This window comes from Xyrauchen texanus, chromosome 1 (assembly GCF_025860055.1).
Source record: "Xyrauchen texanus isolate HMW12.3.18 chromosome 1, RBS_HiC_50CHRs, whole genome shotgun sequence".
NCBI lineage: Eukaryota > Metazoa > Chordata > Actinopteri > Cypriniformes > Catostomidae > Xyrauchen > Xyrauchen texanus.
Window position 1 is genome coordinate 18,297,772 of NC_068276.1, and position 27,735 is coordinate 18,325,506.

Genomic DNA, 27,735 nt, shown 5'->3' on the forward strand with positions numbered 1-27,735 from the left:
ATTCTTGAATGCTAAGCAGCACAGTCTGTTGTTTTGTTGTCCATGTTGCTAAGCGACCATCAGCGAGTCAAAGGCTGAGAGAAAAGACAAATCCCAAAGGAGAACGAGACGTGGTGTAGGGGAGGAAATTTAGCTTTTTTAAGAGCCAATCTCTGCTACTTCTGTGGACCACAGACAGTGCCGTGTTGAGGAGAAATGTGGGACATGAGGTCTCTCGAGAAGATGGTAAACAGGACGACTCTGAGCACACAGAGAGCGCTCCACCAACACATTCTGGGTGAGTGTAAGTCTAATAACACACAAACACACACATACTCTCTTCACTCCTTCATTAGCAGCTGATCCCATCTTTAGCTTCACCTCCAGAGTTGTAATCTGAATTATTGCCGAAGGGAAGCACAGAACTCTCTCTGCCTCGCACAACCACAATCAGTGCCGTCTACCTGCTTATATCCTCTCTAATGACTTTGGCATTTACTACAGCAGTGTTTGCTTCTGGCCTGTTGTCCAACAAATGCAGAAATCTAGACAGAAGAGTCAGAAAATATACTGAAGTTCATGAACCTAAGAGATGTGTATGAGTGAAACAAAATGATATACTCACTCACAGGAAAACTGTATAGCTCATTATATTGACGTTCACAATCTTCTTTGTCTCGGGTGTTTCCCCTTATAAAAATAAAATTAAATAGACAAGAATGAGAACTGTTGACATGCTGTAAGAGTCTATAGAGGTATATCATTAATATTGATGGCATAGTTCAGATAATGAAGTCTTGGAGGAATCTGATGAGAAATGTTTATATTGTTCATATTGAAATCTCTCACAGGATTGAAGACTTTGTTTGAGATATTGTTGCGACTTCTTCTGAAAATCTAGAGGAGACATATCAGATTGTTGTGGTCTTTTTCCACAGAAGAAATATGAGATCAGCAGACAACTTCAGCAAAGTCTCAGTTTGTTTCTATTATGCTCGCTTTGGTCAAAGAGAGGCACTTGATATATTAAAGAGATCCGATTTGCAGGGCACAACTATAATGTTTTTTTATGGCCAAGTCCGGCCAGTAGTTGAGTCATTCTTTAATTGCGACGGCAAATGATGTCCCTCTTAGTTGCAACAATAGAAATCAACTTTAAATATGAAAAAATTGTCAAATGTTTGCACATTTATATTTTGTTGTGTGAAAGCAATTTGTGCATTGTTAAACGTTATTTTTTTGTCTTAAAAGACATATTTTATTGAGTTTGAGAGATAGGGTGTGTAGCAAAATCTGCATGTCCCCCTCATACCTCAAAGAGATATCCTGGGATGTAATCGCAAAAACAATAATTTATTAATACAAATAAAGTGGTTACATTATGAAAATAGATTGAATATAACATGTGTATATTAAATATATTGATAAGAAATATGTTTAAAAATATATATATTTTAAGAAAACGTTGTGTCCCTCAACGTTATCGACTTTAATGTTACATCATTGGAAATCTGCCCTTTTGAGAAAAGAGAGATTTCTATTTGGACTTCTTCCTGTGTGCAAACATCATTGTAGGTGATGGTTGATCTGAGGAGTGCATGTTGAGTTTATTCTTTCTTATTAAATTGAATATAAATGTACTAATTAAAAAAAAAATGTAACATCACACTTTTAGAGTTTGTGGTGTTACGATCTTAAGTTGTTGATTTGACCAATACTAATCTAAATTTTGATTTATATAATCTTATTAACATTTCTAAAATGTCCCCTGACCTTGAAACTATCATAATGGCAGCCTCCATTTGAGAAAAGTCCAAATTTGTGCAAATTTGTTGTTACTGTTTTATGGTAACGCCACAGAATCCATAGTTACTCCACAGGCAATATACAGACATTGACATGGGCATAACGGAAGTTGTCTGCGGTGTTACTTTAAATTGTAGGCTAACATATATTTCCTTCAGAGCCGATTCATCTTATTATTTGACATTTTCAAATCTTAAAATTATTTGAACCTTTTAGAACAAACCCCAATACATTACTACAGTTCATTTGTCTTGTCTTTTTCCATTTATGTCTAAATAAATAAAGATAAAAATTCTCCCTTGATAAAAACAGGGTCTAAGATGAAACATTCCACTCTTTTTTTTAACTGAAATTTCCATAAATTAATGAAATTCAATTTTTAAAGTTATTTATTTTTCAGAATTTATCCCTAAAGTTGCATTTACCTACTCATTTAAGAGCAATCCTGAATTTCACTTCTAATACTGGTAACGGCAGAGGCATATGTGGTTGTGTCACTAGTTTTGATTAAAAAAACAGAACTATGTGACCCAGTTCAGATATTTACTTACCCTGCCAACATTTCACTGGCCCCACCACAAAATAATAATTATACTTTATGTTTATGTCATGTAAGCTAGATTTGTTTTCATATTTATTAACTGTTTGAAATAATAATAATAATAATGATAGTGGTAGCTAAAATTATACAGTTATAATGTGACATAATAATTATATACACTGGTGGCCAAAAGTTTGGAATAAAGTAGATTTTGCTGTTTTGCAAAGAAATTGGTACTTTAATTCACCAAAGTGGCATTCAACTGATCACAAAGTATAGTCAGGACATTACTGATGTAAAACAGCACCATCACTATTTGAAAAAAGTATTTTTTATCAAATCTAGACAGACCCCCTTTCCAACAGCCATCACTCCAACAACTTATCCTTGCGTAATCATGCTAAATTGATCATTTGGTTCTAGAAAATCACTTGCCATTATATAAAACACAGTTGACTGATATTTGGTTCATTAAATGAAGCTTAACATTGTCTTTGTGTTTGTTTTTGTGTTGCCACAGTATGCAATAGACTGGCATGTCTTAAGGTCAATATTAGGTCAAAAATGGCAAAAAAGAAACTGGTTTCTCTAGAAACACATCAGTCAATTATTGTTTTGAGGAATGAAGGCTACACAATGTTTGAAATTGCTCAAAAACTGAAGATTTCATACAAAGGTGTAACTACAGTCTTAAAAGACAAAGCACAACTGTATCTAACAAGGACAGAATGAGATGTTAAAGACCAGATGTACAACTAAACAAGAGGATAAGTCCATCAGAGTTTCTAGTTTGAGAAATAGACGCCTCACATGTCCTCAGCTGACAGCTTCATTGAATTCTACCCGCTCAACACCAGTTTCATGTACAACAGTAAAGAGAAGACTCAGGGGTGCAGGACTTATGGGAAGAATTGCAATTGCATTGGAAAATGGATCTTAACCCCATTGAGCTTCTACGGGATAAGCTAGACTGTAAGGTGCATGAGAAGTGCACAACAAGACTGCCACATCTATGGCAAGTGCTACAGGAAGTGTGGAGTGAAATGTCACCTGAGTATCTGGACAAACTTACAGCTGGAATGTCAAGGATCTGCAAAGCTGTCATTGCTGCACATGGAGGAATTTTTGATGAGAACTGTTTGAAGTAGTTTAAGAAGCTCTGAACATTTTTTTCAAATGTTAATAGCAATTGATCATGTTATTAATGTCCTGACTGATACATTGTGATCAGCTGAATGCCACTTTGGTGAATAAAAGTACAATTTCATTCCATAAGAGCAAAATCTGTACATTATTCCAAACTTTTGGCCGCCAGTGTACATATGTATGTGCATATATATATATATATATATATATATATACATACACAGTATATATGTATATATGTATATATACATACATATACACACACATATACACTCACATAAAGGATTATTAGGAACACCTGTTCAATTTCTCATTAATGCAATTATCTAATCAACCAATCACATGGCAGTTGCTTCAATGCATTTAGGGGTGTGGTCCTGGTCAAGACAATCTCCTGAACACCAAACTGAATGTCAGAATGGGAAAGAAAGGTGATGCAATTTTGAGCGTGGCATGGTTGTTGGTGCCAGACGGGCCGGTCTGAGTATTTCACAATCTGCTGAGTTACTGAGATTTTCACGCACAACCATTTCTAGGGTTTACAAAGAATGGTGTGAAAAGGGAAAAACATCCAGTTTGCGGCAGTCCTGTGGGCGAAAATGCCTTGTTGATGCTAGAGGTCAGAGGAGAATGGGCCGACTGATTCAAGCTGATAGAAGAGCAACTTTGCCTGAAATAACCACTTGTTACAACCGAGGTATGCAGCAAAGCATTTGTGAAGCCACAACACGCACAACCTTGAGGCGGATGGGCTACAACAGCAGAAGACCCCACCGGGTACCACTCATCTCCACTACAAATAGGAAAAAGAGGCTACAATTTGCAAGAGCTCACCAAAATTGGACAGTTGAAGACTGGAAAAATGTTGCCTGGTCTGATGAGTCTCGATTTCTGTTGAGACATTCAGATGGTAGAGTCAGAATTTGGCGTAAACAGAATGAGAACATGGATCCATCATGCCTTGTTACCACTGTGCAGGCTGGTGGTGGTGGTGTAATGGTGTGGGGGATGTTTTCTTGGCACACTTTAGGCCCCTTAGTGCCAATGGGCATCGTTTAAATGCCACCATTAAATGTCCATCCCTTTATGGCCACCATGTACCCATCCTCTGATGGCTACTTCCAGCAGGATAATGCACCATGTCACGAAGCTCGAATCATTTCAAATTGGTTTCTTGAACATGACAATGAGTTCACTGTACTAAAATGGCTTCCACAGTCACCAGATCTCAACCCAATAGAGCATCTTTGGGATGTGGTGGAACGGGAGCTTTGTGCCCTGGATGTGCATCCCACAAATCTCCATCAACTGCAAGATGCTATCCTATCAATATGGGCCAACATTTCTAAAGAATGCTTTCAGCACCTTGTTGAATCAATGCCACGTAGAATTAAGGCAGTTCTGAAGGCAAAAGGGGGTCAAACACAGTATTAGTATGGTGTTCCTAATAATCCTTTAGGTGAGTGTATATACATTCATACACACATACAGTATGTACTGTATATAAATCATGCCATTTCAACAATCTTTGTTAGCCAGTTAGATAACCTTGGTGTTGAGTTTAAATCAGCTGAATTTGCAGCATCAATTTTAAATGCATCACAGAAAACCAAATATTTATGTTTACAAAGCATAAACTATATGGGCATTGTTTGTAATACTGTATGCAGTGATAATGCAGCACAACTGGCCTAAAACTCACCTGATTGTTGAGTCCTGATTTGTGAATTTTCTTTAATATGGGGATTTGAGACACATCTACAAGATCTTTCTTTTAAAATATTAATTTTTTTCATGTAGAGCTTGACCGATAGTGGAATTTGCAGATACCGATAACGTATCGGTTGCCTAACGTAACCTCGGTTCTCTCTAGATGAGGGAATGAGTATTGCGTAAGCTAGCTTACGCTACGGGAAAGATTCATCTTTTCTGAGATATTGAAGCCAAAAAATTATCCTTCATTTTTGTATCCATTGTCAACGCAGTGCGGCAGCTGCAGACCTTGAGCGGGCTAGCTAGCGAGCTCATAGGTTGCTCTGTGGCAACTGCTGCAGCCTATAGACAAGCTTGGGCGAACTCGCATCCAATGAGAGGCGTCCGCGCGCTCACTGCATCAAAGCCCGCCAAAATGGGCGTGACTAGAGTGCATATAAGTGTAGTTTGTAGGCTGGAACCCTGATTTTCATCTCTTCAGCGAAGCTCTTCGCATCGCTGACCTGGAAGCCGCGTCGCCGTTCGAGGGGCATCAAGCAAGCGTGGACTGCGCTAGAAGAAGCCGGCCGTCTCAGCCACCTTCAGCCATCCTGCGAGCTACGCCATCCGCCGACGTATCCTTTTATTCAGCAAGCTAGTTCTCACGAACTATTCACAAAAGAGTACGAGCATCTTTTTCAAGATGCCTCACTCCACTTGCGCCTCATGTCGCGCCCTTCTCAGCACAGGAGACCGCCACATCATCTGCTCTGTGGTTGCAGATGATGTGGCGGTCTGATGATGCTCTGTGGCAACTGCTGCAGCCTATAGACGAGCTTGGGCGAACTCGCATCCAATGAGAGGCGTCCGCGCGCTCACTGCATCAAAGCCCGCCAAAATGGGCGTGACTAGAGTGCATATAAGCGTAGTTCGTAGGCTGGAACCCTGGTTTTCATTGACTGAAGCGAAAAGTCGCTCGTGGCGCGAGCACGGCCGGCTACGCAATACTCGCTTACGCTACGGGAACCCATTGTCAACGCCGTGCGCGCCAAGCATCCACTGTATGAGCCCCAGGGAATGAAGGGGGACCGGGGAGCCCTTATGAGTGGGGAAATAATATTTGGCCGGCAAGAATGCGGGTCATTGATTGTGTAAAACATAAGCACATAGTGGGAAGGGAGCGACAGAGCGGCGGTGCCGGTCTGTGTGGAATGTGTCCCATCAGTGCAGCTCACCAGGGGAGCTGTAGCGTATAAACCGCTAGTAGTTTTGCCTGCAGAGCGGGCACTTCCATATTGTAAAATCTGACAAAGGTGGAGGGAAGTCCATCCGCTGCCACACATATGTCGTGAATGGAAATCCCGCTGGACCATGCCCACGAGGATGCCATGCCTGTAGTGGAGTGAGCCCTAATGCCCAACGGGCATGGCAGATCTTTGGCGCATATGCAGCAGCAATAGCGTCCACTATCCATCTAGATAGTGTCTGTTTCAGCGGCGAGACCTTTGGTGCGCCCTCGAGCGAAACAAAATGCTGCTCAGAGCGTCTGAAAGCGGCGAGCGCGCAGTATACAATCTCAGTGCTCTGACCGGGCAAAGGAGATTGGCGTCGCGTTCAGCTATCGGTGCTGGCAGCGCCGATAGGAAATGACCTGTGCTCTGAAAGGAGTACCGATCACCTTGGGAACATAGCCGTGTCTAGGCTTTAAAATGACCTTGGAGTCACTTGGTCCAAACTCAAGACACATGGCGCTGACAGACAGCCGTGAAGGTCTCCCACACGTTTGACTGATGACAGGGCAGTCAGAAAAGCGGTTTTGAGTGAAAGGTATTTCAAATCCACGAATTGAAGTGGCTCGAAAGGGGGCTTTCATAGTTTCAAGAACTATAGAAAGATCCCAGATAGGAACCGATGAGGGCGCGGGGGTTCATCCTTCTAGCTCCCTGAGGAAGCGGATGACCAGCTCGTTTTACCCCATGACTGGCCGTGCAGGGGTTCAGCGAACGCCGCAGCGGCCGTCACATACACTTTGGCGTGGATGGGGATCTGCCCTTATCCAGCAGCTCTTGTAGAAATACTGAGCAGCGACGACACCCCACATGTCCAGCGGGTCCAGGTCTCTGTCGGTGCACCATTTTGAGAACACAGACCATTTTGGCGCATAGAGTCTTCTCGTGGAAGGGGCTCTAGCATGTATGATGGTGTTTATTACTCCTTCTGGCAGAGCGACGGGTAGTCGTTGATCACCCACGCATGCAGCCCAGCGCTCTGGGTGGGGATGCCAGATTGTGCCGCGAGCTTGAGAGAGGAGATCTGCTCTCACTGGGATGGGCCACAGCGCTGTCAGTGACAGCTGCGTAAGCTCGGGAACCATGTCTGATTCTCCCAGCGGGGCTATGAGGAGCACCGAGTGGCGCGTTTCCCTGATCCTCTGCATTACCTGTGGCAATAGCGAGGCGGGAGGGAAGGCGTAAGCGGGCGTCTGGGCCAGTCCTGGGCCAGCGGCGTCCTCGCTTCGAGAAAAATATTGGGCAGTGAGAGTTCTCTTTGGGCGCTAAAGAGGTCTATCTCTGCTGTGCCGAATAGGTGCCATAGCGTCTGGACTGTTTGGCGTGCAGGGACCATTCCCTGGGGAATATTGTCTCTGGACAGTCTGTCCAGGCCGTCGTTCAGGTGGCCTGGCGCGTGCGTCGCCCTCAGCGGCGCAGGTGGCGCTGGGACCAACTCAGTATGCGTTTAGTCAGATGGAAGAGGTTCCTGGATCTGACACCACCCTGGCGGTTTAGGTAGGATACCACAGATCTGTTGTCCGAGCGGACCAGGGCGTGGTGACCCTGAATGACCGGGAGAAAGCGCGACTTCGACCGCTATCATTTCCAGACAATTTATGTGAAGGAGCTTTTCCTGAACTGACCATAGGCCGAAACCGGAGAGCCCTCGCGAGACCGCGCCCCAACCCGTGTTGGGCCGCGTCTGTCGAGATGACTTTCGGCGAGATACAGCTCCCATTGTCACTCCCGCTGATACCATTCAGCCACTGTCCAGGGCTGCAGAGCTGATATACAGGTCTGAGTCACCTTGATGGGCTGGCGGCCTGTGGCCCAAGCCCGGCGAGACACGCGGTGTTTAGCCAATGCTGAAGCGGCGCATGTGCAGTAAACCCAGCTGAAGTACTGCTGCGGCTGAGGCCATGTAACCTAGCACTCACTGGAATTTCTTCAGAAGCGTGAGGCTGTTCATCTGAAAAGATCGCGGCTAGTCAGCTGAACACGGCGTCGCGCTGTGTAGATAAGCGAGCCGTCATTGCCCGCGAGTCTAGTTCTATTCCCAGGAAGGAAATGGTCTGACTGGGCTGTAGTGAGCTCTTGGTCCAATTGACTGCAAGACCCAAACTGTTCAGATGGCTGAGGAGAACTGCTCTGTGAGACAGAAGCTCCATATGTGACTGAGCCATAATCAGCCAGTCGTCCAAATAGTTCAGAATTCGCAAACCCTGACTCCGCAGGGGTGCGGCGCCGCATCCATGCACTTCGTGAAAGTACGAGGTGCTAAGGACAGGCCGAACAGAAGGACGGTGTATTGATAAACCTGGCCGTCGGCGAATCTCAAGAATGGCCTGTGGCGGGGATTTATCTGAATCTGAAAGTATGCATCTTTCAGATCGAGAGAAATAAACCAGTCCCCTGGCGCACATCTTGCGAGGAGTTTCCTGATTGTAAGCATTTTGAGCGGTCTTTTGCAAGCACCTTGTTCAAAACCCTGAGATCTAATATGGGTCTGAGGCCGCCGTCTTTCTTGGGAACAAGAAAATAGCGGCTGTAAAGCCCGACTTCAGCTCAGAGAGGGTGGCACTTTTCTATGGCCCTTTTGCACAGAAGGCTTGCTATTTCTGAGCGAAGCATGCACGCTGCTTCCGTGTTCACAGTGGTTTCGAGCAGCTCTGAGGCGAGGAGGGCGGCGATCGAACTGTAGCAAATAGCCCTGTTGTATTGTGCTTAACACCCACTTGGATATCCCTGGAATAGCTTCCCACGCTTTGAAGCGTAGCGCTAGAGGGTGAATGGCCAATTCAGCTCTGATTGCCGCACACAGAGCTGAACAAAATGTGTGGCGTTTAGTGTGTTCATGCATGATTGCTCGCGAGACAGCATGAACAGGCTGTTTTGTGAGTGACTTCCGATTGGAATGAATTGGGAAAGAGTCACATCTGTTACGTGATCGCTAAGCATAGTCATGGGCACGGGACTTACACACAGAGGAATGTTTGCTGGCCGTGTAACAGAGCGGGCAGAGAATGGAGCGTACGCAGGCATTTGTGAGCGCCTTCATTGACTCTGACGCTTGGCGGTTCAGTAACAGCTTTATGTGGCGTGCTCTGGTGGGGACACGAGACATGCAGTGCTTGTGTGCAGAAGTGAACACTGGATTGTGGGCACATTTTCTACACATAGGGCTGGTCGGTGTGACAGAGCGGGCAGAGAATGGGCGCGCCTGACGCATTTTTGGCGCCTTCATTGACTCTGGCGCTTCGGCGGTTACGTAACCGCTTTATGAGAGCGTGCTCTGATAGGGGCACGGGATGTGTTATGCTTGTGTGTAGGGGCGAACACTGGGTTGTGGGCACTTTTTCTACACATAAGACATGTTTGCTCTTTACAAGATTTATTTGGGTCGCCGTGAAAGCGGCGTTTGAGTGCTGAGCAAGCGGGCAGTGTCACCGGCTTGTTGGCTGCTAAATTCACCACTGTAGTAGCCTGAGAGAAGGGGACTGACAGGGGCAAAGCTTTGACGGTGGTCCGGCCGCGGCGGGACTGAGCCGTCGTTTGTTCAACAAAGTTAGGAAGACTTCGGTTGCTCTGGTTTCAGCGTTACCTTAAATCGAGGCCAGCGGGGCGGCGGTCTGCGGCGGCTGTCTGAGCCTTGATCGAGGGCGGCCGCCCTGTCGACGCTGAGAAGTCTGAGTTTGTAGAACTGGGCGCTGTGAAGAGGATCGTGCAGGAGGCTGATCACGTGAGCGGCCTGCAGAGGAGCTAGCGTGACGTGGCAGGAAGAGGTTCATGGCTTGGGTGGCTTTCTGGACTTCTGAGAAGCGGTCAACAATGCCACTCACCGCGGAGCCGAAGAGACCGGTCGGAGAGAGCGGTGCGTTGAGGAACGTGGAGCGCTCTGCTTCTCCCATGTCGGCTAGTGTTAGCCATAAGTGTCTCTCGGTCACAGTCAGCGAGGCCATGCACTTCCCTAGAGCTTGGGCTGCAGCTTTGGTAGCGTGAAGGGCGAGGTCTGTCGCGCCGTAGATCAGTAACAGCCTCTGGGTGCCTGCCTTTCTCATCCCACTCCGAAGAAGGTCTGCTTGTAGGATCTGTAAAACGGCCATTGAGTGCAGAGCAGATGCGGCTTGGCCGGCGGCGGAATAGAGCGGCCAACATAGGCGGAAGTCGCTCTGCAGGCCTTAGACGGGAGCACAGGCTTGGAACGCCATCTCGCGGAGGGCGGACAAAGGTGTGCTGCTACCGAGTCCTCGACCGGGGGATGGAGGAGTAGCCTCTCTCAGTGGCGCCGTCCACCGAGCGAGAGAGGTGGAGACGTGGGAACGGGTCCTGGCTGAAAAAGGAGCGTTCCACGACTTTGCAAGCTCCGTATGTAATTCCGGCAGGAAGGGGCGGCCCGGCGCGGGTGTAGAGCGGCGATGGCTTTAAAGAAAGCAGCCGTCGAGTCTGTTGGGTGCCTGCTCAGGGGCGGTGACCACTTGAGCCCGAGGCGGTCGGCGGCCTGTGTGAGGCGTGTTAACTCCCTTCGACTCCGGCGCGGGTCCTGCTGGATTCCTGGGCGAGGAGGAGGCTTGGGAGCCTGACCACTCCTCGCTGTCCGAAGCCATGATGGAACAGCAGCCCTTATCCGCCGCCTCGTCATCCGAGATGGCAGCAGTCGCGGCCGCTCGGCGGCAACTGCGTGTCCTGGGGGCGGGGAGGGTGAAAGCGATGCTTCGAGGAAGAGGCTCGGCGAGGCAGTCGCTTCAACCACAGTTTCCGGCAGCCTTTGTGAGCGGCGCTTCTTCCTGCGCGTGCTGAAGGTAAGGCGGCGTGGCGGGTTCTGCTTTGAGCGCCGAGTCGAGCCCGCAGGGTCGACATCGGTAGCTCCTCGCAGAAATCGCATCCGCCCTCAGTGAGGGCGAGCTCTGCGTGCCCCAGTCCCAGGCAGAGAGCGCAGATGATGTGGCGGTCTCCTGTGCTGAGAAGGGCGCGACATGAGGCGCAAGTGGAGTGAGGCATCTTGAAAAAGACGCTCGTACTCTTTTGTGAATAGTTCGTGAGAACTAGCTTGCTGAATAAAAGGATACGTCGTCGGATGGCGTAGCTCGCAGGATGGCTGAAGGTGGCTGAGACGGCCGGCTTCTTCTAGCGCAGTCCACGCTTGCTTGATGCCCCTCGAACGGCGACGCGGCTTCCAGGTCAGCGATGCGAAGAGCTTCGCTGAAGAGATGAAAATCAGGGTTCCAGCCTCACGAACTACGCTTATATGCACTCTAGTCACGCCCATTTTGGCGGGCTTTGATGCAGTGAGCGCCGGACGCCTCTCATTGGATCGCGAGTTCAGCCCAAGCTCGTCTATAGGCTGCAGCAGTTGCCACAGAGCAACCTATGAGCTCGCTAGCTAGCCCGCTCAAGGTCTGAAGCTGCCGCACTGCGTTGACAATGGATACAAAAATTAAGGATAATTTTTTGGCTTCAATATCTCAGAAAAGATGAATCTTTCCCGTAGCGTAAGCTAGCTTACGCAATACGAGAGAACCTCTCGTAAGAGAACTAAGCTGGTGAAAAAGGCAGATAACCAATAAATCGGGTGATAGTTTTTAAAATAAATTTTTTGAATATTCATAATTTAAGTCTTTAATTATTTTGACAGGCACAGTCATATAGAGACAACAGAAGGCCAAAGTGAATAAAATCCCAATAATTACCAGAAAAAAATAAGAAGTGTATAACATGGGACTTTTAACAATGAACAAGCCTGTAATACAACAGGGACTCTTATTTTAAAATGTCTGGCATGTAGAACCAAGGAGTTCTAACTGTAGAACCCTCCAGCACTGGAAACAAAGGAATTAGTAAAAATAAAAAAACTATCAGGAACTATCAGCATTGATTATCGTCGTAAACCGATAAGTTAAAAAAAATCCATCGTTGACCACTAGTTTCATGTTTACTTGGACCACAGCACACAAACATTAACAAAAGTGCTGCCATTAATGAAACACTTCCAAATATAAATATGTAATGGAACGGTTTGTTAAAAACTGTCTATTGCACTTTTATTCTTGTGACCTGTTGCTTTACTCCACTGGCTCTTATGGTAAAATCACTTCATTTTTCCAGAACTAGGAGAACAGTTGTGTCCGTGGTCATCTCTGAACACTAAAACAGAGGAGTCCCTGAAAACGCCTCGAGACTCGGTCCATTCCATGCAGCCTTTGATTGGAGGAAAACAGCATGATGCCCCCACCATGGAGCAATTCAAAGTGTTTGCAGAGGAGGAGAAACGTACTGCCTCTAGACTCCAAGAGGAGGTGAATATTTGTAATCCTCAAGTGAACCATGTCAAAAAGTAATTAATACAGACATATTAGACTGTAACACTGTCTGCTGGAACTTATAAAGCCATACTTCAATCTCCATGGAAGCAGTCTGGAGAGATTTGTAAAAGAATGCGATTAAAACTTTCTGATAAAGAGTCAAACTGTTTCTAATTCAACTTCTTTCCTCTCCAGGAGCAACATAATCCTCAACTTCTCTCCTTGCTGCATCCGAGTGGCAGATTTAATGAATGATCTGGTTGCTTCTCCAACGCCAGTAGCAGTCAGAGCTTTGCCATTGTGTCAGAGAAATGAGAAGAGCTTTTGTAATAGGGTGTAATTGCTTGTGTAATTGCTCTCCAGGGAAAGTAAGCAGCAGCCAAACCCAGAGATGGCTCTCCTCTTCAAAAGCCCAGTACAGTTGCCCTGCCAACACTGATCATCCATCCTTTTCTTTCTCTCCCCCACCCCATGCCCGCTGTCTCCTTGTGTACTCTCTAACACTCCATCTCTTACTTTCCGGTTTCAACCCAACATCTTCATCATCCATTGTTCTTTGCCTTCTTCCATCTCTCATTCGTTTCATCCTTTTCTGTCCTCCCTTTTCCTTTTATCTTTCTTCCTGTTTCCTCTCCTTTTCCTCTTTCCCAGAGTCTGCGGGCCCAGTTTCAAGAGGCGCTTCGAGCGAGGGATAGGCTAGAGGCTGAAGGGAGGGTAGAGCTCCAGGTAGAACTGCAGGCCAAGTTCAGAGCTCATGTTGAAGTACTACAGGCTCAGATGGAGAGGGAGAAGATCCAGGCTGTAGAGGAGGCCTGCAGAAAGCTGAAAAAACAGCTGCAGAAAGAGGCAGAGGAGGCCAGAGAGAGTACTGTACAGACTATACGAGAAGAAACCCAGGTGTGTGTGGTCTTGTTTTTCGACCCTTGTGGGAACCAAATTTTCCCATAATGATAGCAAAACTAGAAAAAAAAATAATTTAGGTACCTGCCTTGAGATCAGCTTCTTAAAAAGCACTAAACAATGTCTTATTTCACATGTAAAGATGTGTCCAAATATGTCTGTTAAAGGGGTCATGACACGCAGTATAATTCATTATAATGAAGAGGTCATTGTACTATAAAAACATACTGTTTGTTTCAGGACTCATAACTTCCTGCTCACCACAAAAAGAGCACTTGTTGAAACCAAGGAGCCAAAATGACCTTTTCTCTACTTCCTCCACATTGTGATGTCATACTGTGGTAGACATTTGCATCTGACCAGCTCCACAACACCACATAAACACCTCCTTTACCTTATCACTTCAGTAGCCTGTAGTGAAAGCAGGTCAGTCAAAAGCATAGAGCCAATCAAGGTGTTTACTATCAAGTTTTAAAGGTGAACTGGCATTAAAACGTCTCGGTTACCTACGTAACCTCGGTTCTCTCTAGATGAGGGAACGAGTATTGCGTAAGCTAGCTTACGCTACGGGAAAGATTCATCTTTTCTGAGATATTGAAGCCAAAAATTATCCTTAATTTTGTATCATTTGTCAACGCAGTGCAGCAACTGCAGACCTTGAGCGGGCTAGCTAGCGAGCTCATTGTTGCTCTGCGGCAACTGCTGCAGCCTATAGACGAACTTGCGTGAACTCGCGCCCAATGAGAGGGGCCCGCGCGCTCACTGTCCCAAAGCCCGCCAGAATGGCCGTGGCTAGGGTGCATATAAGCGCAGTTCGTAGGCTGGAACCGTGGTTTTCATTGAATGAAGCGAAAATCGCTCGTGGCGCGAGCACGGCCAGCTACGCTAATACTGTTCCCTCATCTAGAGAGAACCGAGGTTACGTAGGTAACCGAGACGTTCTCTTACGAGAGGTTCTCTCGTATTGCGTAAGCTAGCTTACGCTACGGGAACCCATTGTCAACGCCGTGCGCGCCAAGCATTCACTGCATGAGCCCCAGGGGGGTGGGGGGACCCGGGGGAGCCCTTGTGAGTGGGGAAATAATATTTGGCCGGCAAGAGTGCGGGTCAGTGTGTGTGATACATAAGCACATAGTGGGAAGGGAAAAACAGAGCGGCGGTGCCGGTCTGTGTGGAATGTGTCCCATTAGTGCAGCTCACCAGGGGAGCTGTAGCGTATTAAACCGCTAGTAGTTTTGCCTGCAGAGCGGGCACTTCCAGATTGTAAAATCTGACAAAGGTGGAGGGGGAAGCCCAGCCCGCTGCCACACATATGTCCTGAATGGAAATCCCGCTGGACCATGCCCACGAGGAGGCCATGCCTCTGGTGGAGTGAGCCCTAATGCCTAACGGGCATGGCAGGTCTTTCGATGCGTACGCGGCAGCAATAGCGTCCACTATCCATCTAGACAGTGTCTGTTTCGAGGTGGCGAGACCCTTGGTGCGCCCTCCGAACGAAACGAAAAGCTGCTCAGCGCGTCTGAAAGAGGCGGAGCGCGCAGTATACAATCTCAGTGCTCTGACTGGGCAAAGGAGATTTGTGTCGCATTCGCTATCGGATGCTGGCAGAGCCGATAGGGAAATAATCTGTGCTCTGAAAGGAGTACCGATCACCTTAGGGACATAGCCGTGTCTAGGCTTTAAAATGACCTTGGAGTCACTTGGTCCAAACTCCATACACGCAGCGCTGACTAATTTCTGGACTGTTTGAGCGTGCAGGGACCATTCCCCTGGGGGAACATTGTCTCTGGACAGTCTGTCTGGGCCGTCGTTCAGGTGGCCTGGCACGTGCGTCGCCCTCAGCGAGCGCAGGTGGCCCTGGGACCAACTTAGTATGCGTTTTGTCAGATGGAAGAAGTTCCTGGATCTGACACCGCCCTGACGGTTTAGATAGGATACCACAGATCTGTTGTCCGAACGGACCAGGACGTGGTGACCCTGAATGACCGGGAGGAAGCGCCGCGCGCGTACTCGACCGCTATCATTTCCAGACAATTTATGTGAAGGAGCTTTTCCTGAACTGACCATAGGCCGAAAACCGGCGAGCCCTCGCAGACCGCGCCCCAACCCGAGATACAGCTCCCATCGTCACTCTCCGCTGAAACCATTCGGCCACCGTCCAAGGCTGCAGAGCTGATATACAGGTCTGAGTCACTCTGATCGGCTGGCGGCCTGTGGCCCATGCCCGGCGAGACGCGCGGGTGTTTAGCCAATGCTGAAGCGGGCGCATGCACAGTAAACCCAGCTGAAGTACTGCTGCGGCTGAGGCCATGTAACCTAACACTCTCTGAAATTTTTTCAGAGGCGTGAGGCTGTTCATCTGAAAAGACGCGCGCCGTGTAGATAAGCTGAGCCGTCATTGCCACAGAGTCTAGTTCTATTCCAAGGAAGGAAATTGCCTGACTGGGCTGTAGTGAGCTCTTGGTCCAATTGACTGCAAGACCTAGACTGTTCAGATGACTGAGGAGAACTGTCCTGTGAGACAGAAGCTCCGTATGTGACTGTGCCAAAATCAGCCAATCGTCCAAATAGTTCAGAATTCGCAAGCCCTGACTCCGCGAGGGGTGCGAGCGCCGCATCCATGCACTTCGTGAAAGTACGGGGTGCTAAGGACAGGCCGAACGGAAGGACGGTGTATTGATAAACCTGACCGTCGAAGGCGAATCTCTAGAATGGCCTGTGACGGGGATTTATCTGAATCTGAAAATAGGCATCTTTCAGATCGAGAGAAATAAACCAGTCCCCTAGGCACATGCGCGAGGAGTTTCCTGATTGTAAGCATTTTGAACGGTCTTTTTGCAAGCACCTTGTTCAAAACCCTGAGATCTAATATTGGTCTGAGGCCGCCGTCTTTCTTGGGGACAAGAAAATAACGGCTGTACAACCCCGACTCGCTCAGTGAAGGCGGCACTCTCTCTATGGCCCTTTTGCACAGAAGGCTTGCTATTTCTGAACGAAGCATGCAGGCTGCTTCCGTGTTCACAGTAGTTTCGAGCTGCGCCCTGAAGCGAGGAGGGCGGCGATCGAACTGTAGCAAATAGCCCTGTTTTATTGTGCTTAACACCATATCCCTGGTATAGCTTCCCACGCTTTGAAGCGTAACGCTAGAGGGTGAATGGCCGAGTCGCCCTGATTGCCGTACACAGCGGGCTGAACAGAATGTGTGAGCGCGCTTATTGTGCTTATGCATGACTGCTCGCAGACAGCAGGGACATGCTGTTCTGTGAGTGACTTCCCGATTGAGATGAATGGGGAAAGAGTCACATCTGTTAAGTGATGCGCGAGCATAGTCACGGGCACGGGACTTACACATAGAGAGGTGTTTGCTGGCCGTGTGACAGAGCGGGCAGAGAGGGACGCGCATGCGGGCTCGTGGGTGCGTTTATTGACTCTAACACTCGAGCGGGCTGTGCCCGCTTTATGTGAGTGTGCTCTGATAGGAACACGGGAAGTGTAATGCTTGTGTGTAGGGGTGAACACTGGATTGTGGGCACATTTTCTACACATAAGACATGTTTGCTCTCTGATAGGGACACGGGAAGTGTAATGCTTGTGTGTAGGGGTGAACACTGGATTGTGGGCACATTTTCTACACATAAGACATGTTTGCTCTTTACAAGATCTTTTTGTGTCGCCGTGAAAGCGGCGTTTGAGTGCAGGCAAGCGGGTAGTAACACCGGCTTGTTGGCTGCTGAATTCACCACTGTAGTAGCCTGAGAGAAGGGGACTGACAGGGGCGAAGCTTTGACGGTGGTCCGGCCGTGGCGGACTGAGCCGTCGTTTTTTCAACAAAGCTAGGAGGACTTCGGTTTTCAGGTTTCAGCGCAATCTTAGGCCGAGGCCCGCGGGGGGGCGGTGGTCTGCGGCGGCTGTCTGAGCGCGATCTGGGGCGGCCGCCCTGTCGACGCTGGGAAGTCTGGCTTTGCTGAGCTGGGCGCTGTGAAGATGCTCGTGCAGGAGGCTGGTTATGTGGGCGGCCTGCAGAGGAGCTAGCACGGCGAGGCAGGAAGAGATTCATGGCTTGGGTGGCTTTCTGGACTTCCGAAAAACGGTCAACAATGCCACTTACCGCGGAACCGAAGAGACCGGACGGAGAGAGCGGCACGTTGAGGAACGTGGAGCGCTCAGCTTCTCCCATGTCGGCTAGCGTTAGCCACAGGTGTCTCTCGGTTACAGTCAGCGAGGCCATGCACTTCCCTAGGGCTTGAGCTGCAGCTTTGGTGGCGCGAAGGGCGAGGTCCGTCGTGCTCCTTAGATCTGTAACAGCCTCTGGGTGCCTGCCTTTCTCATCCCATTCCCGAAGAAGGTCCGCTTGGAGGATCTGCAAGACGGCCATGGAATGCAGAGCAGATGTGGCTTGGCCGGCGGCGGAATAGGCGCGGCCAACACAGGCGGAAGTAGTTCTGCAGGCCTTAGACGGGAGCACTGGCTTAGACCGCCATCTCGCAGAGGGCAGGCAAAGGTGTGCTGCTACCGAATCCTCGACCGGGGGGATGGAAGAGTAGCCCTTCTCGGCGGCGCCGTCCACTGAAGCAAGAGAGGTGGAGACGTGGGATCGAATCCTGGCCGAGGGAGGCGTGTTCCACGATTTAGAGCGCTCGGCATGGAGTTCCGGCAGGAAGGGAGCGGCCCAGGCCGCGGGCGCCGCGCGGTGACGGCTTTGAAGAAAGCAGCCGTCGAGTCTGTTGGGAGCCTGCTCAGGGGGCGGTGACCACTCGAGCCCGAGGCGGTCAACGGCCTGTGTGAGGAGGCGTATCAGTTCCTCTTCGACTCCAGCACGGGTCCTGCTGGATTCCTGGGCCGATGAGGAGGCTTGTGACCACTCCTCGCTGTCCGAAACCATGATGGAACAGCAGCCCTTGTCCTCCGCCTCACTCTCCGAGGTGGCAGCAGTGCGGCCGCTCGGCGGCAACTCGCTGGCGTCCGGGGCGGGGAGGGTGAACGCGATGCTTTCGAGGGAGAGGCTCCGGCGAGACAGTCGCTTCTAAACCCGGTTCCGGCAGCCTTTGGGAGCGGCGCTTCTTCTGGCGCTGGCGAAACAGAAGGCGGCTGGCGGCTCGGTCCTGAGCGCTCGAGTCGAGCCCGCAGGGTCGACATCGGAAGCTCCTCGCAGAGGTCGCATCCGCCGTCAGCGAAGGCGAGCTCTGCATGCCCCAGTCCCAGGCAGAGAGCGCAGATGATGTGGCGGTCTCCGGCGCTGAGAGGGGTGCGGCATGAACCGCAGGTGCGAGGCATCTTTAAAAAGATGCTTGTGCTCTTTTGTGAAGTTCACTGAGGAACTAGTTTGCTTTAAAAAGGATACGTTGCCGGATGGCGTAGCTCGTAGGATGGCTGAAGGTGGCGGCGGCCGGCTTCTTCGAGCGCTGTCCAAGCTTGCTTGATGCCCCTCGAACGGCGACGCGGCTTCTTGCAGTTTCAGAGATGCGAAGAGCTTCGCTGAAGAGATGAAAATCAGGGTTCCAGCCTACGAACTGCGCTTATATGCACCCTAGCCACGCCCATTCTGGCGGGCTTTGGGACAGTGAGCGCTGGCGCTCTCATTGGGCGCGAGTTCACGCAAGTTCATCTATAGGCTGCAGCAGTTGCCGCAGAGCAACCAATGAGCTCGCTAGGTAGCCCGCTCAAGGTCTGCAGTTGCTGCACTGCGTTGACAAATGATACAAAATTAAGGATAATTTTTTGGCTTCAATATCTCAGAAAAGATTAATCTTTCCCGTAGCGTAAGCTAGCTTACACAATACGAGAGAACCTCTCGTAAGAGAACTGAGCCTTTCTGACAGAGGGTGGAAAATTATCATCTTTTGCAAATAAATTATATCGTATATTACAAATATAATATATTTTTTGTGCAGTTATCTAATATTAAAAGTGAGCCTTAAAGAACATATTCCAATAAAAATGTCATGACCCATTTAAAGGTGCCGGTTACATTTTTCATTTAAAATATTTGATTTTAAAATTAATTTCTGAAAGTTTTTAAACATTCTAACAGACAAATAATGTCTTTATTAATAAATAAAATGTTGTGTTAATAAATTGCTCTGTGTCATCAAGCAAAATCTTTTTTTTTTTTAAATGTTGGATATAGCCTATGTCAAGGTTTTGTAATGTGAATGAGGATCCAAATGCAGGAATGAGATTAACTAACATATTTGTTAAACAAAAAATAACAAGACAAAAACAGAACAAATGATAACTGACCAGGAGCAAAGAGGAATATGGGAAACTTACACCACAAACCGACTGGACAAGGAACACAATGATCTGACAGCACAGACAAGACAAAACGAGAGAATATAAAGGGAAAGAACATGGGACAACCTGAGAGATGGGTGGAGGAAACTCACAATCCCACCATAACAAGAATAAAACGAGACCAAAATAGGAGGAACATGTCAGTACTCCCCCATCCAAGGGACAACTCCCAGGCATCCCATGATCAAGACAAAACAAAAACTAGATGGAAGACTAGACTATGGGAAAGGGAGGGTGGGGGAAACAGGTGGACGGCACATACATAACAGACAAGAAAAAGAAACATCAGTCCAAACAAAATAAACAGAAAATAAGGTAAGGTCTAGGGAATAACCGGTGGGACAGACCAGGTTGGAACCAGCAGGACAGACCAGGGTAGCGCCAGCAGGGCGGACCAAGGTGATGCCGGCACGACAGACTGGGAAGGCGCCAACAGGGCGGACCAGGGTGGCACAGGCGGGACAGACCAGGGTGGCGCCATCAGGGCAGACCAAGATGACGTTGGCACGATGGACCAGGATGGCACCAGCAGGGTGGACCAGGGTGGCACCGGTGGGACGAACCAGGGTGGCACCGGTGGAACGAACCAGGGTGGCACCGGCGGGACGAACCAGGGTGGTAGTTTGAATTGATGAGATGACTTGAATTGATAGGGCAGTTTGACTTGTCGTGGTGACTTGATTAAGTGTGATGGTTTAGCTTGGTGTAATGGCTTGACTTGACTGGCAGCTAGATTTGGTGTGATGGTTTGAAATGGTGAGCAGGTTCCAGGAGATCTTAAGGGAATGAGTGGGATCAGGTGTGTCCAGGATGGGAGAGAGGACAGGCAGCTCCAGGATGGGAATAAGGACAGACGGATTCAGGACAGGAGTGAGGACAGAGGGCTTCAGGACAAGAGCGAGGACAGACGGTTCCAGAACTGGAATGAGGACAGATGGCCCCAGGACGGGGGTGAGGACAGACGACTCCAGGACAGGACGAGGGCAAACAGCTCCAGGACAGGAGCAGAATAAACCAGGGAAACGACTTCCATGGCCATGAGCACTGATAGTGTCTGGGGAATGGCCTCTGTGGTTGTGGGTGCTGGTAGCAGCAGGGGAACGACTTCCATGGTCACGAGCACTGGAAGGGGCAGTGGAAAAGTTCCATAGCCATGAGCACAGGCTGTGATGGGAACAGCCTCTGTAGCTGTGAGTACGGGCAGAGACTGGGGAACGGCCTCCATGGCTGTGAGCACTGGCAGAGACTGAAGAATGGCCTCCTTGGCCGTGAGCACTGGCAGAGACTGGGGAACAGCCTCCGTGGCTGTGAGCACTGGCAGAGACTAAAGAATGGCCTCCTTGGCCATGAGTACTGGCAGAGACTGGGGAACAGCCTCTGTGGCCGTGAGCACTGGCAGAGACTGGGGAATGGCCTCCGTGGCTGTGAGCACTGGCAGAGACTAAAGAATGGCCTCCTTGGCCATGAGTACTGGCAGAGACTGGGGAACAGCCTCTGTGGCCGTGAGCACTGGCAGAGACTGGGGAATGGCCTCTGTGGCCGTGAGCACTGGCAGAGACTGGGGAATGGCCTCCATGGCCGTGAGCACTGGCAGAGACCGGGGAACGGCCTCCGTGGCCGTGAGCACAGGCAGAGTCCGGGGAACGGCCTCCATGGCCGTGAGCACAGGCAGAGACTGGGGAACGGCCTCCGTGGCTGTGAGCACTGGCAAAGACTGGGAAATGGCCTCCGTGTCCGGATCCTGACTCAGAAACAAGACCAAACCAGACTGAAGTGTCAGGTTCCAGACACCATGAAACATGGACTAGACAGAAGAGCACACGGCCAAGAAAACAACCAAAGCTGTGCACTCATGCAGAGATATAGAACATACAGGTTAGGATCTTGTCACCACAATAAACCAGACTGGTAAAGGTGAAAGGATCCTGACAGATTTCTATACAAAAAAATGGTAGCAAATGGATGACAATTTAAAATCATCCCCAAATGACAAACCTAACAAAATATAAGATAACTTGATAAAAAAGAGGAGACACTTGCTTGTACATGCAGAGTTCACATCCTAAGAGGATGATGTCATTATTACAGTTTTTTTTATTTTATTTATGGATTTGTACATTATTTTAATAAGGGGTTGACACATAACTTGGGCACACAATGTCAAAGGAATAGTTGACCCAAACAGGACATTTCTCTCAACATTTACTCACCCTTATGCCATCCCAGATGTGTATGACTTTCTTTCTTCTGCGAAACACAAGCAGAGATTTTTAGAAGAATATCCCACCCAATGCAAATGAATGGTGATCAGAGCTTTGAAGCTCCAAAAAGCACATCACCCACTCCTATCTCATTGCTTCTGAAGACATGGATTTAAACTTTTATTTATCATATGTATTAAATATATGTCCACTAAAACATATAAATGCATTGAAAATAAATACTTAATGCACTTTTATGTATTTTTTTCCCCCAATCAAAATTTGCATATTTGCTAATATGCAAAAAGTTGGAAACACAGGGCTAGGAACAGGCACAAAAGAAATCCACATGAAGTAAAAAAAGAAAACACTTAAAAAAAAAATAGTTACTCTATTTTAGCTGTGTTAAAAATTACATACAATAATGCATCGTAACAATTGGTATCAGCTATTCATTTTTAACTAATTGTTTACTCATGTTAATATGGAATTATCCTACTATGAACCTGTTTTGTGTCCATCTGGACTACATTTGATTGACATCTTGGACTGCTGTGCCACTTAACAGATGCAAAAATGAACCACCATTTAGGATGTATTAATTATAGGTGCTTGCTATTATACATTACTAATACATTACTAATACATTACATGATTACTGTTATATATTTGAACAAACTCCTTACATTAAGTATTAATATTCAGTGCATAACGTGTCCCACACCATTTGTGATACAGACATGAATGATACCTCAAATAATCTGGCTTGTTGAGGAGAGGTGTGCTATCATTTTTCTAAGCAGTTAGACTTTTTTGGATAATAAAATGGTCCTCTTTTGACTCTTGGGCCAATAAGCAACCACCTACCGATGCCCTATAAACCACCCAGAACACCTTAGCATGTAGCTACTGCATAGCAACACGTTGGAAACCACCTAGCATCGTTGCAGCGAGTTTTGCACAGGCAAGCACCACTTACATTTTCTACAGAAAATGTCAGTTATAATCAAATTCATTTAAGAGCGATTGGTGTACATAGGAGGAACACATTATTATATTGACCTGTGTCAGTGACGTCACTCAGCCGCCATATTTGTGACCATCAGCGGGAGGAAGCAATGGCGGTGAATGGAATAACACCCATTCATAAAAAAACATAAACAATTCCCTAGACTATTCCAAGTCCCAGGAAAAGGCCATTTAGTTCTTAAGTCAGCACAAATATTGCCAAATTGAACTTTTATGGACATTTAATCCACAATTAATCTCCGTACGGCAGCGGGTCTAATGTGTGACCGGTGAGTACACACACCCACTGGTACATCACTGTAAACATCTCTCTTTCAGGAGTTACATGTTTTTCTGTTGATTTCTGGTATGATTTAGTCAATGTGTCAAAACGTATGTGTTGTTCCATTCTGTATGAATGTAAAACCTGCTTTTAACTCTCAAATAAAGCTTTTATCACATCCGAAAGCACGGCACATTGAAGGTTTATGGAATTTTGGTTCATCATACAGTGATGTTGCATGAAACAGCTCAATAGCACATAGAGTAACATTTGTGTGTATCTAATGTGAGGCTCATTGGTGATTGCTACTTTCTTGTCTTTCTCCATCATTTAGGAGTGTGTAAGAAAGTGTGTGCAGGAGGCCGAGAGACGTGTGCACGAGGAGTGTGAGATGAAGGCAGAAAAAGATAAGAGATTGCTACAGGAGAGACATGAAGAGGAGATATCTGAACTGCAAAACAGGCAAAAACACACATAAAACTCGCCTCCTGCTGAAGTATTTCTCAGTTATTCTTTCTCCTCCCCATCTTTTGTACATTTCATCAATTTCTCTGATTCTTGTGGCTTTCAGTCTTCACCCTTTTTCCACAAAACCTCTGAAAAATATTTTTCTGTCATCACCATCACTGCCTCTCCTACATGTCCAACTTTAGTTACATTAGTGTTTTGATCTCTCCTGGTCCATGCATGACTGTGTGTGTGTGTGTGTGTGTGTGTGTGTGTTCCAGGCAACAGCAGCTGCAAGACTGTCTGGAGGAGGTCTGCAGGGAGCGCATTCAGTATGAAACAGAGTTTAAGGTCAGCCCCTGTAATGAGGTCATCATGAATAAATGAGCAGGTCTAAATGGGACCCGATCCAAAACAGCATCTGTAACACACTGCAACAAAATGACAGTATAAGAGAACCCTGTCTTTTCCCAAGCCAACACATTTCTTAAGTTTGGTTCTTTTTACACAAATATTTTCCTCCCATCATTCTGCCCTCTGTAACCATCACTGATCCTCCCTAGTTTAATAAAACCTTTAACCTTTCACATGGGGATGTTTCCAATAGGGATGCACCAATATAAAAATTTAGGCCTGATACCGATTTTAACAAAAACTATAAATAGACTGATACCAATATTTTGCCACTCATCTTATTTTGTCTTCAGATCACTGTTTTAGATAGGAATTATCTTTTAAAAATTCACAAAGTGGTACAAAAGCTTTTTTTTTTTACTGTTCCATCAATAAATTATATCTGTTGAAAATGGATTGGATCTGTTGAACATGTGACAATTTTAAAGAAATCCATAATAAAAGATAAATAGAAGATACATTAAAAAAAAAAAAAATAATAATAATAAAAAAAATATATATATATATATATATATATATATATATATATATATATATATATATATATATATATATATATATATATATATATATAAAATTAAATATGATAACATGATTGATTAGAAAAAAAGGTTATTTTGTTCTTCTGAAACGTTTTTGCATTTATTTTTTTGCTGTTCAAAACAACATAACTCATATTTTACACATATGTACTGTGTATGATAGAACTTACAAATTCATAAGTATGCATATGTTGAGAAGTTCCACTGAAATGTTAACCACATCATGGAAAAATAAAAAAATGTAACCAAAGAAACAAAACCCCCTATAAAATTCTGTATCATATTGGTATAATGTATAATGCTGTCCGGAACACTAGAGGGCGCCACTTGCTCACACAGTGCTGACTGTAGCACTTAAAACAGCCTTTTAATGTTTAGTAATCGTGCAAGGCCATATTGTGATTTCAATCTTACTTCAATCAATCATGCACCATTAATGGATATTATACCAATGCCTAGAACTTTTTACAGTGGCGTACCCCTTAAAACATTCAACATCCTTTTGCGTACCCCCTCTCTAAAGCATAGATACAATTTACACAGTGTCATTTGAAAATATGTCTATTTAACACATTTATCTTTGTAAAACAACTCCCTTATATTAAACATGTTATTTGTACATGTTTTGTACATGTTAGAGTAATCATATACACTCACCTAAAGGATTATTAGGAACACCATACTAATACTGTGTTTGACCCCCTTTCGCCTTCAGAACTGCCTTAATTCTACGTGGCATTGATTCAACAAGGTGCTGAAAGCATTCTTTAGAAATGTTGGCCCATATTAATAGGATAGCATCTTGCAGTTGATGGAGATTTGTGGGATGCACATCCAGGGCACGAAGCTCCCGTTCCACCACATCCCAAAGATGCTCTATTGGGTTGAGATCTGGTGACTGTGGGGGCCATTTTAGTACAGTGAACTCATTGTCATGTTCAAGAAACCAATTTGAAATGATTCGAGCTTTGTGACATGGTGCATTATCCTGCTGGAAGTAGCCATCAGAGGATGGGTACATGGTGGCCATAAAGGGATGGACATGGTCAGAATACTAGATATGATATATCTGCATAACTTGAAATCTCCCCCCTCGTCGTGTCGCAGTATGCAAGAATAGCGTTCGGTTCTGTGCCTGGAATTGCGCATCACTGCAGGTACGGCATTGCCGGCCGAATTCGAGCATTAAGTATCTGTGCAATTGCGCGGTCAGCTCAAGGGGCTTTTTATGTCACATTTGACACTGTTGAGCTCATCTGCTGAAAAAACATCATGCAACAATGTAAAAACAGGTCTCAAGAGTGTGAGCGAATGTGATTGAAAATTACTGCATGTGAATATGGAAATTATTTGGTGCTGCTGACACCCATCATCAAAGCTTATGAACTTATACCATCAGAATCAAAACTCCCTATGCATCTAACCTTAAATACAAATTATGTTTTAAACTGCGAAAATCAAAAAAACTAAACTAAAATCGTGGATGATTGACATGTGCGAGTCTGGAAAAACAGTTAATTATTTTACTTGTTATCACTTTGCTACGTCACCTAGCACTGGGTTGGGCTGATGAAAAAATATACTTGTGTAATGCACAACATATGAGTAGGTGCATTTTTTTAACCGCAAAATATCGGGTTATTTCATTGCATGCTTTTCTGACCTTTATGACACAACCATTTTGGTGTTTCTACACTAGAGGGCACACAAAATAATTTTTGCTAGTGAGAAATACATGAACTGGGTTTGAATGTTATTTTGGACTGTGATGAAATTGAAAGAACAGTAAATCTCAGAAAGTCATTTGCGTACCCCCATTGTCAACTCACTTACCCCAGTTTGGGAAAGACCTCCTTAGAAGCCGAAGTCTGCTGGTTTCAAAGCATTTTGGATGGTTTTTCTCATCATGTATCATGTTTTTTCGAGAATGCGAAAGAATACAAATTTAAATAACATGTTCTAAGGAGTAGGCCTACCATACATATAGGAGTATACATATTGTGGCTATTATTATTATTATTCCTGGATTGCGCATTTAAATTCACAAAGTTTATACAATGTGTTTCCCTTATTATTTATAAATAAACCATTGTTTATATATATATATATATATATTGCTGTTTTCATGCTTAAAACCGATAGTTTTAATTTTGGTCAATAATTGGCCAATAAAGTTCGGCAGCCAATAAATACATTGGTGCATCCGTAGTTTTGAGCGTTTCCATCTTTCTTTTTTGTGGTTATGATCCACCTGTTTTTCATGATCATCACATTCTTTTCCATGCCTCTTACTCTCTTACAGAATGTGCAGGCCAGCTACAGACTGTTTGTGGACCTAACTGAATCCTCCCTGCACTCCGATTACCTCTTAAAACTTCGCAGACTGGGGAAAGAGCCGGGGCTCACGGAAACTGCGACGCAGACTGATGAGATCACCACTTAACTGTGACCTTGTGATAGTAGTGTTCTCACATCAAAGTGTCTATATGTGGAGCAGTGAAATAAAGCTCTTTATACATAAATATATTTTTTTATCTAAAATGTTGATGTTGAAAAAAGAAGTCAGCCCTTCTTAGATGGCTTGTGTTTTTTGATGAATGAGATAGCGCAAAAATATCCTATAGATTTGAGATATTGTTTTGTAATACAAGTTAATTACAAGTTACGGTCAATCAAAAACATTTCTGACAATGTTGATAGCATAAAACATTTTTTTACTTATAAAAAAGAATGCAAACATTGCGGTCCATTGTGGGTTTTTTCCCTGTGGCTATCCATTAAAGCATCTTGACCTGCAGATGTCTGTGGGTACAGCATGGGTGGGTGTAGTTTCATCGTTTCGCCACTGGATGCCAGTGTAGGCAAGCTTTTACGGCCTCATCGGGTCCTATATGCATGAACCTGCTAAACTT

At 46.2% G+C, this 27,735-nt stretch overlaps 1 protein-coding gene across 1 annotated transcript; it reads left to right on the forward strand.

Annotated features, from left to right (window-relative positions):
* si:dkey-111f13.5 (centrosomal protein of 55 kDa) lies at nucleotides 1-27,593 on the forward strand. The gene is made up of 6 exons (XM_052143972.1): nucleotides 1-277; nucleotides 12,538-12,728; nucleotides 13,386-13,631; nucleotides 23,755-23,882; nucleotides 24,149-24,218; nucleotides 27,126-27,593. Exons 1-6 carry the CDS (start codon nucleotides 196-198, stop codon nucleotides 27,264-27,266), a joined length of 858 nt encoding a protein of 285 aa, XP_051999932.1. The 5' UTR covers nucleotides 1-195; the 3' UTR covers nucleotides 27,267-27,593.
* Nucleotides 27,594-27,735: the final 142 nt, after the last annotated feature.

What these genes read in the sequence shown, in the direction of transcription:
- si:dkey-111f13.5 (XM_052143972.1), top strand. Translation starts at nt 196, where the DNA reads ATGTGGGACATGAGGTCTCTCGAGAAGATGGTAAACAGGACGACTCTG. An exon ending in CTATACGAGAAGAAACCCAG is followed by an intron (nt 13,632 to 23,754) that starts GTGTGTGTGGTC and finishes TCCATCATTTAG; the next exon opens with GAGTGTGTAAGAAAGTGTGT. An exon ending in ATATCTGAACTGCAAAACAG is followed by an intron (nt 23,883 to 24,148) that starts GCAAAAACACAC and finishes TGTGTGTTCCAG; the next exon opens with GCAACAGCAGCTGCAAGACT.